The sequence below is a fragment of the Tursiops truncatus genome, chromosome 4 (genome assembly GCF_011762595.2).
Source record: "Tursiops truncatus isolate mTurTru1 chromosome 4, mTurTru1.mat.Y, whole genome shotgun sequence".
Taxonomy (NCBI): Eukaryota; Metazoa; Chordata; class Mammalia; order Artiodactyla; family Delphinidae; genus Tursiops; species Tursiops truncatus.
The window spans coordinates 47,821,902-47,836,675 of record NC_047037.1 but is presented as its reverse complement, the minus strand read 5'-3'; the positions used below and the strand labels follow the sequence as shown (position 1 = coordinate 47,836,675).

Genomic DNA, 14,774 nt, shown 5'->3' with positions numbered 1-14,774 from the left:
CACTGTGCCACCAGGGGAGTCGAGTTCCCTTATCTTTAAAATGCATATGATAATGATCTATCCTGAGGAGATAATCCTACAAATAAAAAGCTTTGTGCATGAAAAATAAATCTTAAAAGTTATTGCAGGAAAAAAATATATTAAAGGTACTGGCTCATCAAAATTTATTACTGATTTTTTAAAAAACTTTTTAACCTACCTACCTAAACTAGGACCCTTGGTTCCATTTGACTGAGACTTTGAAGCATCCGTACTGCTCATGGACTGCAGTATAAAGCATTTATGTTCAGGTTGCCTAACCTTTTCTCAAGGAATAAAGCCCTTAATGAATGGATCTGATCAGTCGTACAAGTAAATTATCACAGATACCATTCGTTTCAAGAGATTTTTAAACTAAGTTGTTTTTGAAAATCTTTTAAAAGATTATTTTATTTTGTTCTGTCTGTCTTTTAAAGGTGAGTCGTTCATCTCTGCTGATTGAACAGCCTGTGAAGAAAAGGCCTATTTTGGATAATCAGGTGATAAATTCCGTGTGTGTTCAGCCAGAGCTACAGAATAATGCAAAGCATGCAGATAATTCATCTGACACAGAGATGGAAGACATGATTGCTGAAGGTTTGTGGATTTTTCTTTAAGATGCCCTTTAACTTTGACTTTGATTGTTTGAAATAAGACATGGGTATTTATTCCACACAGATTTTCACTTGGAAGTATTTACTTTTTTTCTCATATAATGTATTATTTGACTAAAATAGTGGGAAAGCTAATCAGACTCTTAATGGTCATATAATTAAAATAGCAAGATTGGTGTTAATTTGTATACTATCAGTTGGACATTTGAAGGAGTGTGGTTGGGAAAAGCTCCATTATATATGAAACTAATTCAGAATTTTAGGATCAAAACAACCAATTCTCTCTCTTAAGCAGACTTAAGTAAATGACTGTTTTACTGAGTTTGCTTAAAAATTTAGAGCTTCTGGGTTGTTTGGTTTTAGACTTTATGTATTCAGATGTTTGATATCAGGTGGCTATTACAGTTGTGTTAAGGACGTAGTCTTCAATCAAAAGGCGATTAAGTTTGTTCATAGAGGAAAATATCACTAAATCTTCTCAGTGTCAAAGAATTTTTTTTATAGACCTTATTCTAATAGTGAATATTCCATAAAAGTCAAGTGGTAATGCAAAGTGACTTCAGGAAAACAAACACAAATAAATGCAAAAATGATATATTTTACTTTTTATTGATTCTGATCATGGCTCTGCAGTTGATACCATTCAGTTTAATTAAATAGCATTTAATATAGTCAGAGCTCTGTAATAGTGAATTAATTAATATGTGTCTAAGTAATTATCCTCAATATATTAATATATTTCATCTAAAATTAATTTATTCATTTTGTAAATATTTATTTAGCATATATTATGTGCCTGTACTTTGCTAAAATTAAGTAAAAGAGCATGCTGGTAAGCAAAATAGATACTGACTTGGCTCACAGTTTTCCTAATTCTTAAGAGGAAGGCACCTCTGTCATTGTGGTAATTTATGAACTGTTGCAAAGTATTTATCACTGTTTTACTTCTTATTTGAATAGCGAAGAGTATGATAGTAGTATAAAATTTTTTTACTGCTAACTTACGTTGAGTTCAATTTGATTTTTTTTTCATTTAAAAGAATGTTAAACATGAAAATTTTCAAACATACATACAATTAGAGAGAACTGTATAATGAATCCCAACTCACCCAGATGCAACATTACCCAATTTTAAACATTATTTTGCCACACCAGCTTCATCCATCCCTTTTGGTTTTTTCTCCCTATGTTCCCCCCTTATCTCTTTCTCTGTTGCTTTTTCTCTTTCCCTTTTCTCCCTTTATTCCTCTGTTTAAAAAAAGATCATGGTTCTTATTGTATTTTGCTAGTACATGCTTCAGTGTGCATCTATAAAAAGTGTACATTTTAATGCTGTGTCACACAAAACAACATTAATAACTGTTTGGTGTCATCTAGTACCTGGTCCATACTCAGATTTCCTCAGTTGTATAATTGCTTAAATTGTATAAATGTTCTTTTATAGTTATTTTGTTCAAGTCAGGATCCAAACAATGTCTACATTTTGCCCTTTGTTGTTATGAATTTAATTTCATTTAATTCCTAAATACTTGCTTTTAGTTATGCATACTATTTATTTGAGAAAATTTTTCATTTGAGATAAAGAGTAGTAAAGATGAATGTGCAGGGTTTTTTTTTTTTTCTTGTCTATAGAATAAGTGTATAAACAAAAGTTTACTAGGCTAATAAGCATATGTAATCTGCTCTCTTGTGTGCACGTATTGGAGAAAAATGGAAAACTGCTTAGGAAGCTTCATAGCATATTTTGTGATGCTCATGGTTTATAATACAATTAAAACATATGCTGGACTATGCTGGAACCTAGAGGAGCTTTTGATCTAGTAGGAAGTAGCAATCTCCACAACAGAAAGATAACTAAGGAGCAACATATGGTAGGTATTAAATGAATTATTATAGACAGTAAGAACTTGGCACGTTAAAACTGGGTGAGATTATTGCCAGTTTGGTGAGTTTTCTGTAGAGATGGGATTTGACCTGGGTCTTGGCTGGTAAAGCATAGATTTAAGATAACAGGAATAACCTTTCAGGTTAGCATACCATGAATAAATGCACAAAAGATGTGCAAGTGCTAGGTAACTTCAGGAGGGGGCAGTGAAGAGTAGACAGTTGGGTTAGAGAAGTAGTGGGTAGTAAGGCAGTCAGATTCTAGCATACTTTGATATTCGACTATGGAGTTAGGAGTTATCTTGCTGTCAAGAGGATGGTTACTGAAGATTTTTTAGGCGGATGACACAAAAAAGAGTGTTTTTGGAAACTCTGCTGGTCACAGGTAGGAGCAGTGTAGAGGTTTGGCATGTAATTGATACCTGTAGTCATGGTGGGAAGAGGAAGACAAGGCAAAGGGTAGTTTTAAAGAACAAGATACCAGAGTAAGGAAAAGGGAGATTTAAAGATGATTAATCTATGCAATGAATAATAAATAAGCCGTAGAGATCTAATGCATGGTATAATGAGTATAGACAACAATATTATACTATAATCATCAACCATGCTAAGAGACTTAAACTTAATTATCCCAGTGACTAAAATGATAGGATAAAAATGTAATGTGATAGAAGTGCTCAATATTGCTACAAAGGCAGTCATATTATAATATATAAATGTATCAAGTTAATGTATTTTACACCTTAAATTTACACACTGTTTTATGTTAACTATATTCAGTTAAAGAAAGATTAATCTATTTCATAGTAGAGATATATTTACTGAAAATGTGTCAAATTTTAAAATACTTCATGATTTCCCAAGGTAATTTTATAAAGTGTTTCTGTTACTGTATACTTCGGTGTTTATGGGAAGTATTACAGGGTGAAATGGTGAGGTCACTTGTTTAGTGGCTTTGGTTGTAGTAGTATATACAGTTTAATTCAGTATGAAAAACAATGTAAGGATTATTCTTTTTTTAAAGGATAAACTATGTCTCTATTTGGACTGGTTCTATAACCAGAATCTCCAACCAAAATGTGATTTACCAAAATATCTTATGTCTTCCCTGGTAAATCATTACACTGATCATGGTTTCTATCTCATTGCCTCTCTTTGCTGCTGATCATCACGTGATCTCAAGTCTTCAGGAAAATTGAAAAGTAACTCCTCCTTGCACAGAAAAATTGGGGATCTCTGTTAGTTAGGATATGTGTTTGGCCACTCCATTAGAGACCCAGAATAATACCTGATGAAATAAAGTTTAATATTCTCTGACATAGTCTAAAGGTAAGCAGTGCAGGGCTCCATTGTGTTGGGCAGCTAAGCTGTCAGTGGCTCTGCCATCCCTAGAACGTTGCTCACATTTCCAAGATAGCTAATCTTCATGATCCCATTCTAATTGTAAGATGGGAGAAAGGGCACTACCTGGAATTTGGTCAGAAACTGGCCACACATGGGGCAGAAACTGTACTTTTTATTCTCAGTGGCCATATTCCTAGCTAAATACTAGGATTTTGTTACTGTGGGAGAACAGTGAAGACTGGATAGTAGGGAAGTGCCAGCTGTCTCTGCCATAGAATCCCATCTTTATTAGCTAAAGCAATAGTTTTTTAAACTTACTTGGCTCTGTAATTTTTTATTTACAAATGTGAAAAAGTAGCCTTGGTAACATTACCAGATTTGTTGAAGTTTTGACCAAATATTAGAACTGGACTTTTTTGAATCTGTTAATATTCCTCTCTTCTTTATGAGAAGTAAAACTGATGTTCTATTTTTGTCAGGTTGTTAACCCTTAGACTATACCTGTTTGGGATCTCCCCCCTCTCACCAGCAAAAACATTTCCTTCTCCTTCATAAGGTATTCTAACCTGTTAATCAAGTGTTGCATATTATTATGTTAATTAATACAAACTTTTGAAATAAAGCTTTCAGTATAAGTCAAAACGGAACTAGTTGACAAATGGGCTCTTTGGGGCTGGATTGGTGGCAGTGGTGGTCGAATGAGAGGTTCTGTCTCCGGTACAGGCTTATCAAGGTCAGATCTGGTTACAAGCATGACAGCGTAAAAGCAATACTCCTGGAAGTATGACACTAGGTCCCAGGGATGTGGTGAGGGGCACAACTGTGTGAAAGCCATCTCTAGGTCATTGGAAGGAGCAGTTTTTACTTTACTTGCTTTGAGACTCTTTTGTTCCTCATTGCTACTAAATAGATGAGTTTTGTTTATGAAGACAGTCTTGAGAATTTCCTTGAGATGATCACTTGCTAGTTTATGATTTGATTGGTCATGACAGTGTATTTGGATGTCCCTTGGAACTTCAAATATTTCACAGTGTGTTTTTTAGTTCTTGCTGCCTTCACTTAATTTAGCACTTTGCTGTTTGCTTCTCCAGTAACACTGGGATAATGTGATGCTTGAATGTACTGAGTACATGTCATCCATGTCTACATTTCAGAGTCCCTTTCTTCATCTTAACAAGTCTTGCTTAAATGAATAACATAGAAAAGCACATATGGAGCTCATAGCTAAAAGCTTTAGTTAGTGGAGTTCTTTTTTTGTATATTTTATGTGACTCAGCATAGGAATCATGATGATGCATGAAAATGGCAAAATATGGTGGATTTAAGAATTTAACAGTTTTCATTGAAGTATTTCTTAAGCACTTATTACAGGTCTTAGTACTCTTAGTTCTTATGTGGAAAATAGGAAATGGAACTGTCACTTTTTTATGCCTGCTACCTATTGGGCATTCATGTAATCTTCACTGCAATTCTTCGGGAAGGGTATTTTAAACTCCAATTTACAGATGAGAAAACTGTGGGTCCTGAAGATTAAGTTGCTTACTTACAGGTGACTGCTGCTGCTGAATACTTGAGGATTTAGGTGGGAAGTTTCTTTGGGTCCTGTGGTATGACTTGAAAGTTATGGATATAGAGGTGGAGGGAAGGACATTCTCATTTAACAGAGAAGCACCCTGACAAAAAGGAGCAGAGGTTAGAAGTTACAAAACCAATGGTGATTTTGAAGGTAAATGTAAATTACTTTGTTTTAATATGATAAAACTAAAAGGGACTGTTTTATAATTACATAAATACATCTTTATATATTCTGTTGTACATTGCAGATCTTTGAGAGTGTTAACTGTTTTAAATGCTCCTCTGAAATCAGACATCAAAATTTTACCTTCTTTTTGGATTCATCCTCATTTTTTCCAGTTAGAAGTGTGTTCTTTGCTATATATATTGTACATAGCACAATGTATCAAAATTCATATACTACCTGATGCTTTTTGAAAGGTAGTGACGTTGTTTTATTTTGCACATTTTAGGTAGGTTGGATTCTTAGCAAAATGAACCTTTAAAAATGTATTGCTTATTTATATAGAGAAAACTCCATAAAATATTTTTATGCAGGAGCAAGAGGGAATTGGTGGAAGTGGTTGTTTTGGGGGGCTTTGCCTTGCCAAAGTGGCTATGGATTGAAAAGTTAAAAGACCATTCCTTTTAAGTTTCCTGGAGGGTCTGAACTCTAGCAGCATCCAACCAATGTAGAAGCTAAAAGAAAATTTGCCACGATTAAAGTTTTGGAAGTTTTTTCTTTGTTTTCTTCTTTTTAGAGGCATTAGAAGAAATGGACAGTGAGTTGCTCAAGTGTGAATTCTGTGGAAAGATGGGGTATGCTAATGAATTTCTGCGGTCAAAACGATTCTGCACTATGTCGTGTGCCAAAAGGTATTTCTGTTCTCTTGAATTTCCTAGAGCACAAGCCAACAACTGCTGTAACAAAACCAAAAAACTTGTAGAGTTTACCATTAGTCAAAACTAGATATTATAGAGGAATGATATCAAATAGGCATTATTTGGAGCTACTTTGCTATTTAGTTGTTAACTTTTGCTCCATGAAAACTGCATATTCATAACACATACAGCATAATCTAATATTGAAGTGGCAATCTTCTGGTGGTAAGAATATGCTTAGGAGAACCCCTCCTGTGAATAGACTACTAGTCCTTAAGGTGTCAAAACAATATTTGTTTTATCAATATTGAAATACCTGGATTTACTTTGTTATATTTTTAAATGTTTCATTTCTTTTAACCATATCCTGTTTATTTTAGGTTTCTAAGTGGGACAGCTATAGCATAAGTTCTCCACATTGTTATATTATCTGACAACAAAATGGCCTGTCTTCTAAACCTGCATTTTCAATAGTAATGTTATAGGTGAATAGTATTACTATCAAAATTTTTAGTATCTTCATTGATCTAGTCGCAAGTTTAGTTTACATTAAAGAACACCCCTCTAATTCTGATTATAAATCCTAATTATAGGTATTTCCCACCAAAGGTGAAGTGTATGCACAGATTGATTATTTTGAAATTTGTTTTCTATTCCAAAAGTTATTATTCTCTCAAAGAATTTAAGAACTTAAAGATTCATCCAGGGAATTTCTTGCTTGAATACATTATTTAGTATGGTGCCCCAAAAATATACTTAGTAAAACTTAAGTTAAATAACTAGTAGAAGTATTTTCCTCTAAAAATGGGTTATTGGTTTTTCAGTTGTCAATCTGTTATTCAGATATTCTTTCATGTTATTGATAGTCCTAATCAAATTATGTAACTCCTATTTTAACTTAGGAGTTTTTCCAGTTTGCATGTACTACAAGAAAGAATAGTGGCTCTCTGATTCTAAGGGATTAAAAACTGAGGGAGAAGGATTGCCTTTCAGAATATCTTAAACTTCTTGACTATTTAGAAATATTTCAGGACATTTAACACACTACGATCACTCTTCTCCCAGAGGTGATTGCTCAGTTGTCCTGTTATTATACCTTTAGGCGAAGCTCTTTAGAGGTTTAGGGGTCCTAACGTAGGAAAATGCAGACGAGAGAAGAGCAAGGAGGAGAGGATAAATTAGGTCTCACCTGAGAACTGCAGTTTACATGTCTGCCTAGCTATCTGTCTAAGATATCTAAATATTTAGGGACTAAATAGCAAGTGTAAAGTTAGTCTCTCTTCTCTGTTCTGTAGTCAGCTAGGAAAGAAGTTTTGTCAGTTGATGTGAATGGAAATCAGAAACCTTTAGAGCTGAGTCCACAGATGAGCATAATGAACACAGGAGGAGCTTGTTGAATTGTTTTAGGGTAAAATGAAGTGACCATCAGGACACTTTTCTTTTTTATATTTTTAGTGGAAAAATAGCCTATTCACTCTCATAGTAGTCCTTCTACCTCCTGATATTTTCATAAAACATAGGTGAGGAAATTCTTGTCATTTCCCTGAAAAATCATCTTAGAGCAAAAGAGTTTTGAAAATAAGAAATTACAATGGCAGTTTTATGTGTAAAAAAAGAGGAACTGTGTATAATTTTCTTAGCCTTTGTGTAGCTTTTCAGAAATTTGTATCTTGGATCATCTCTTTTCACTCTTCTTTCTAGGGAAGGGGTTGGCAAACTATGCCCAGGCTGAGTCCTTTTTGGAGCCTATTTTTATATGGTTCCTGAACTAAGGATAGTATTTAAATTTTTAGGTGGTTGAAAAAGAATCAAAAGAATAACATTTTGTGACACCTGAAAATTACATAAAATTCAAATTTAAATGTTACTAAATAAAGTTTTATTGGAACACATCCATGCTCATTCATTTTTTTTTTTAAATATATTTATTTTGGGCTGTGTTGGGTCTTTGTTGCTGCTCACAGGCTTCCTCTAGTTGCGAGAGCGGGGGCTGCTTTTCATTGCGGTGCGTGGGCTTCTCATTGCGGTGGCTTCTCTTTGTTGCAGAGCACAGACTCTAGGCGTGCAGGTTTCAGTAGTTGTGGTGTGCAGGCTCAGTAATTGTGGCTCGTGGGCTCTAGAGCGCAGGCTCAGCAGTTGTGGCGCATGGGCCTAGTTGCTCCGTGGCATGTGGGATCTTCCCAGACCAGGACTTGAACCTGTGTCCCCTGCATTGGCAGGCGGATTCTCAACCACTGTGCCACCAGGGAAGTCCCCATGCTCATTCATTATTGTCTTTGGCTGCTTTCATGTTACAGTTGCAGAGTTGAGTAGTTGTGCCAGAAACTTGTGTGGCTTACAAAGCCTAAAATATTTAATATCTGGCCCTTTATAGAAGAAGTTTGCCAGCACCTGTTCTAGGGTGTTGGAACTAAGTAAATGGCATAGGACTCTTTTAAGCTGTCATCATGCTTTACAAAGGTCTACATTAAAAAATTTTAGAGTGCTCACTTCGACAGCACATATTCTAAAATTGGAATGCTACAGAGAAGATTAGCATGGCCCCTGCACAAAGATGATAGGCAAATACATAAAGTGTTCCATATTTTAAATATATATATGTTAAAAATGTATATTTAAAAATATTAGACCGTAATCTTTCAGCCAATTTTAAAGAATTATATATATTTGAATTTCCTGAATTCCTGAGACCCATGAATTCCTTGTGGAACTTTGAAATCTCAACTTTACCTTTTCATTCCTTCATTTTAGTTTTATGTGAAAAATATTTTACTAGCCATTTGAGATTTCCCCCTCTCTACTATATTAACCTCTTTTTATTAATCTCTTCAGAAATGATTACCTGGAAAAATAACAATTGGAACGTTTAAATAATTAATTCATAATTTATTTTCTCCTGGAATCTTGAATTATTTTGCAGCTAGAAAAATGAGTTATCCTCTGTATTTTGCAGAGAGTTTCTATCACGCTGTTATTAGGAGAAAATATCAATACCTTGTTATAGGTGTCCAGTATTATATTGAGAGCTATATTATGATGTAAAACGAGGCCAGTTTTTTTTTTTTTTTACTGTTAGCGTAAGTAAATCTATTGAACACTATGGTTTACTTTCTGAGGTATTACAGACCATAATGAAATAAATGGCACTTTCTGATTCACAACTGCACTTTAAGGTCATAATTAGTTACTAAATGGAGTGTCCCATACATCATTTAATTTTTTTCTTACTTGAATTTCTTAGGTACAATGTTAGCTGTTCTAAAAAATTTGCACTTAGTCGTTGGAATCGTAAGCCTGATAATCAAAGTCTTGGGCATCGTGGCCGTCGTCCAAGTGGCCCTGATGGGGCAGCAAGAGAACATATCCTTAGGCAGGTCTGTAGAAACTTTGATTCAATGTACAATACCCTTTTCAGAAATACAAGGAAAGTGCAATGCTGTATTTTACCTGTACTACATTTTCCAGCTTCCAATTACTTATCCATCTGCAGAAGAAGACTTGGCTTCTCATGAAGATTCTGTGCCATCTGCTATGACAACACGCCTGCGCAGGCAGAGTGAGCGGGAAAGAGAGCGTGAGCTTCGGGATGTGAGAATGAGGAAAATGCCTGAGAACAGTGACTTGCTACCAGTTGCACAAACGGAGCCATCTGTATGGACAGTTGATGACGTCTGGGCCTTCATCCATTCTTTGCCTGGTATGTGATTCACCACTTTGGCCTTAATATTTGTCTTGTGCTCACACAGAGGAATGACATTAGATCCATCCACACCTATTGCACAAAAGGGTTAGAGAAGTTCTATGTATATGTACTCATTAAATGGCATTTGGTATTGAAATGTGATCTGTCTCCTCTTGCTTATTCCCTCAGCACAACTGGGTATTTTCTCATACCCCCCAAGTCGATAAAAACTGACTAGTCCTGCTTCTGCTGTGACACCTCAGCCGGTGAAGAGATTAAAGGTGCTCTCTTCTCTTCAGTCTGATTTCTCTCGAGAGGTCAGTAGAGAGATTGAGTCAGACACTTCTTCCCTTCTGCTCTTCCAGTTTTCTATTCTATTTCCTCCTTATCTCCTAATTTAACCTTTTTTAAATGAAGTAAGAGAGACTATAATTTTTTTTTTTTTACTTTTTTGAAAGCTAATCAGCACCTTTTGTAATATAAAAGTTTGGCTTCTTTAAAAAAAGAAAAGCTGTTTCTTTTAAAGGAGGCTGCATTCTTTGATTCTTTGCAGTAAATAGACATCAGGAGTACTTCTGAAATTAAGTAGACAACTGAAATTCAGTTATGATATTCCATTCCAGTAGGGTTACTTTCTTATTTATGTTTTCTGCTCTCTCATTTGGTACTCTTTCCATCAGCTTAAGTCATTATGTTCTTTATCTTTTTTCTTTACTACAACAATAATCTTTTATTTCCACTTTCTCTAAGGGGCTGGCTACTGAAGACAGCTGCACCTTTGCTTATCATGAGACCCACACTGCTATATATGTTAAGACAATATATATATATTTTAAATCAGCAAACCTTTATCATTCACTTTGACCTTATGAATATAGAAAATAAGGTTTTAAAAATATTTGTTCCATTTTGGTTTTTCAGTGAATCTATCATATCTCTTGACACAAGCTTTCCAGAAAAATACATCCCCTTTGAACTTGTCTACAGACTTATTAAAATTAATCCAGCTATTTTTGCTAATTAATCTTTCTATGAAGGTGACCACTGTCTCAGAAGCAAACTTACAGCTAAAGTGTTGGGAGTTCCCTGGTGACCTAGACGTTAGGATTCATCGCTTTCACTGCAGTGGCCCGGGTTCAATCCCTGGTTGGGGAATCATCCCACATGCCGTGTGGTGCGGCCAAAATACAAAAAATAATAATAATAAAAATTAAAATAAATTAATTAAATAAAGTGTTGTATGAGTGAAGAAAGTATATTCAGAAGTATTCTGCTTTTTAAAAAATTCCTGGCTTGTGATGGGTTGACTTAATGAACTTCCGATTTTATGGTGGTACAAAAACGATACACATTCAATAGAAACTGTGCTTTAGTTTTGAATTTTGATCTTTTGCTGGTGATATGAAGCACAGTACTCTCTCCTCAGGTTGGGTAGGGCAGCTCCCAGTCAGCCACGCTGTCACGAGGGTGAATAGCTGATAGAACCACTCTGTACCCACGCAACTCTGGTTTTCGCTTTCAGCACAGTATTCAATAGATTACTGAGACATTTAACACTTTATTATAAAATAGGCTTTGTGTTAGAAAATTTTGCCCAACTTACAGTAGGCTAATGTAAGTGTTCTGAGGACGTTTAAGGTAGGCTAGGCTAAACCATGATGTTCAGAAGGTTAGGTGTATTAAATGCATTTTCGACTTGATGTTTTCAACTTACGATGGGTTTGTCAGGATGTAAGTTGAGGAAGATATATGTACAGAACTCTGAAATTTTATTAAATTATTGTTTCAATAGCTTGTTTTAGAAATGTTAAATAAGTTTTTCTTTTTTTTTTTAAACAAGGTATGGTCACTTTTAAAGAAAGATGAAATTGTTTAAAGAAGGGATACATTTTTCATGGGAAGAGTTTTAAGCATGCATCTAGGAAAACTTAGGTGTGATTTAAGTGCTGACCATGTGGGTTTAGAATCTGCTTTAAAAAGCTGACATATTAGAGAATGGTGAGCCTTCACTGGGTGTGGTTTTAATACTTAGTGCAAAAAATTTTAAGTTTTATACCAGTCTAGATATCTTGAGAATTAACATTGGAATTGACACTAATCCCTGAGGCTGGACTTTGATTCTGTCATCTTCAGACATAGTCTTCCAAATGGAGTACATGAGCTGTCAGCCTGATTTCTCATTAGGGAAAAAATATTTCTTTTCCTTTGGGGAGGAGGAAAGAAGTTGGCCAAATAATTAACAAATAATAGATACTGCTGATTCTTCTATGACTTCATATGCTTTTTTTTTTTAGGACTAGTGTTCTAATTTTCCCCAGCATCCATTTGCCATGAGACTACTCTTGGCTGCTTTATTAGAACAAAGGCTAACTCCTTTGTCTTACTCTTGCTTCATTTGAATTGAAAAAAATTATTTCTTATAACTTGAGATGCTTGTCTTATTGAGTTCATCAAGACACTTAATTTTGTTGCTAATTGTTTAGAGAACATTATATATAAAGCAGACTGCTTTATAATTTAGGATTGCTTGGTACTGTTTAAGAGTTTGCTGAATATAACTCTGCTTTTCTTTTACCTGATTAAATGGGAGTATTTCTAAACTGCTTTGACAGGCTAAATAACAAGCTTATTTGTGTGATCAGTTAACATCTTCTTTCTCAAAGTTTTTCTCTGAATAATGCCTGTAGCTTAAGGTAAATCTCAGCCAGAAAGCCGTTATCTTTATTTCTCTATGTTCCTCTGGCCTTTGTAAACTTCCTTTTGAGCCGCTTTCAGCTCATTCAGGGCTGGATTTTTTTTTTTTTCCCTGAGCTTTTCTCATGGAGTGAACAAACTTGTAAATTTTGTAATCTCTTGTATTTTGTTTCTTTCCAGTTGAGGCTAGGTTTCCCTCTTTCATCAGGGCACCTATATTTATTCCTAAAGTTTTCTCTTCTCATCGTATAATGTCATCTTGTGAACCATCTTGGTGGGACCATGTTAGAGCTGGTATGCAGACCAGTCTCAGAGCTGTTACCAGAGTGAAAAATTATTTTCTTCAAAATTTTTGTACATTAAAAAGTTCTCTATAGGAACGGTTCTTTTTATTCTCAGTTTACTGCAGTTATCTTCCTTAACTCTTCCTTGATACAGTGAACTGCCTTTTGCAAAGATCACTTTAGTCTGTATTTGTTGATCTGTGAATCTGCAGTAGATTTGGTTTCCCTGTAGGCATATAAAGTAGGTATTGTCTAAAAACATATGACGGTTTACTGGTTTTCATAATACTGATATTGGGACTTCTTAATTCTGTAGTATTGAGTGCAGGTAATATCTTTTCATCATCCTTACTGATGTTAGTTTTGGGGTGGGGTGTTTTGTTTTAGGTTTAGCTGGAAAAGTGACTGGACATTTGTAAGGTTCATTTGAGACCCATGTCCATGTGCAGAGGTCCATGCCCATTCTGATGTCTGCTTGTGGTGATGTAAAGCCAGCTGAGCTGACTGGTTGCTGCAGTTGGGATATGTTCTGTAATGTTCCTGGGGCGCCAGCTGTTTTACAGAAGTAGATTCTAAATATGTCAGAAATTGATAGAACTATAGCTCAGTATACCTTGAGCATCTAGGTTTTTTTAAAAAATTCATCTTTCTCTAATATGTTTCAGGAAAGCGTATTTGCTTCTGCCTTTTTTTTCCATTTTTCTTTTTTAAGTCACTTTATTTTTTCATTTCTATACTAATGTATGGTATAAATACACTTTTTGTGGTTTGCTTAAGAAAGTTGTGATCTAAAATTCTGAAGCTAATTCATTCCTGTTTGATCATGCTGTTTCCCAACTTTTTGTTCTGTATTATTTTGCTAATACATTTACTGTCTGTCTACAAGAAGACATTTGAAGAGCGCTCTGATAATCCCGAGGAACAAGCACATGCTATGAATTTCTTCATGGAGAACTCCTTGTTTCTATTCCCAAATGTAGCTCTTATGGTCCTCATTACTTCTCATTGCTTCTGTTTTCTGAATCTAAGTAAGTCCTACGCTATCTTTCTCTCTCTTCTTTTCTTTCCTGTGTTCTTGTAAGACTGAAGAGAGAAGAACATTTAGTTCTTTCATAAAAAGAAGGATGAAGTCACAACTAGATGCAAGATTAGTCAGTTTTGTCTGCCCAGTTTTGAGAGCTACCTCTGGGAAAAGAAAAGGGGCTTTTCTATGGTGAGTAATCCCATTATAACTATATAGTTTCTTTTATATGGTAAGTGGCCAAAAGCATAAAAATTTTGCATAGGGTACTTTTGAAATGTCAGTTTTTAAAAATCTGAGAAATTATTAAAATAGAGAAATTGAAAAGCTGTTTGCTATATAGGAAATAGGAAGGATACAACCAACAGAGAAGATGGAAAAGAAATAACCAAGAGAAAAGCTGGCCACACAGCTGAATACAGAAAAAAAAGTTTGTGTTACTCTTACAGATGGCTCCTTTTTAGAAGATTCTGTTTTTGTTCATTATTCATTCAGTCAGTCCTTCCCTTATCCAAAAATATATGTATTTAGCACCTACAATGTTTTGTGCTTGGTGCTGGGGTTATAGGGATGACATTATATAAGAGGATGACATCCTCTTATATAAACAAGAGGATGATACATTTGCAGTAGAAAGAATAATCATTCCAGCAAAGTTGTATCCAAAGGTATAATGTAACCATTTCCATTATCTTTTTCTTTGTGTTCTCCCTTAGAATGCTGATTTGAATAGAAAAGAAAGACTTTAAGCTGTTAGTTTTTATTCTTAAATTCACTTTTATAATTTTGTCTTTTAT

General features: G+C 34.8%; 1 protein-coding gene and 1 non-coding gene across 11 annotated transcripts in view; both read left to right on the top strand.

The window, feature by feature from the left end:
• The window catches only part of PHC3 (polyhomeotic homolog 3), an 85,656-nt gene that overhangs the window by 59,553 nt on the left and 11,329 nt on the right, over nt 1-14,774 (top strand). For 8 of the 10 annotated variants that reach the window (XR_004526316.2, XR_002178572.3, XR_004526315.2 and 5 more), the window contains 4 exons: nt 456-615; nt 6,176-6,290; nt 9,538-9,670; nt 9,762-9,993. Coding sequence is in view for 6 of the 10 variants with exons in the window: in XM_073803889.1 (XP_073659990.1) it covers nt 456-615; nt 6,176-6,290; nt 9,538-9,670; nt 9,762-9,993 (640 nt within the window). In the remaining 4 variants the exon portion in view is untranslated. Of the gene's footprint in view, nt 1-455; nt 616-6,175; nt 6,291-9,537; nt 9,671-9,761; nt 9,994-10,167; nt 10,296-14,774 lie in introns of those variants that run through there. The other 2 variants (XR_002178577.3, XM_019946087.3) reach the window with 2 other exon arrangements.
• Nucleotides 8,779-8,885, top strand: LOC117312296 (U6 spliceosomal RNA). The gene has a single exon (XR_004526553.1). It is a non-coding gene; the product is annotated as a U6 spliceosomal RNA (small nuclear RNA).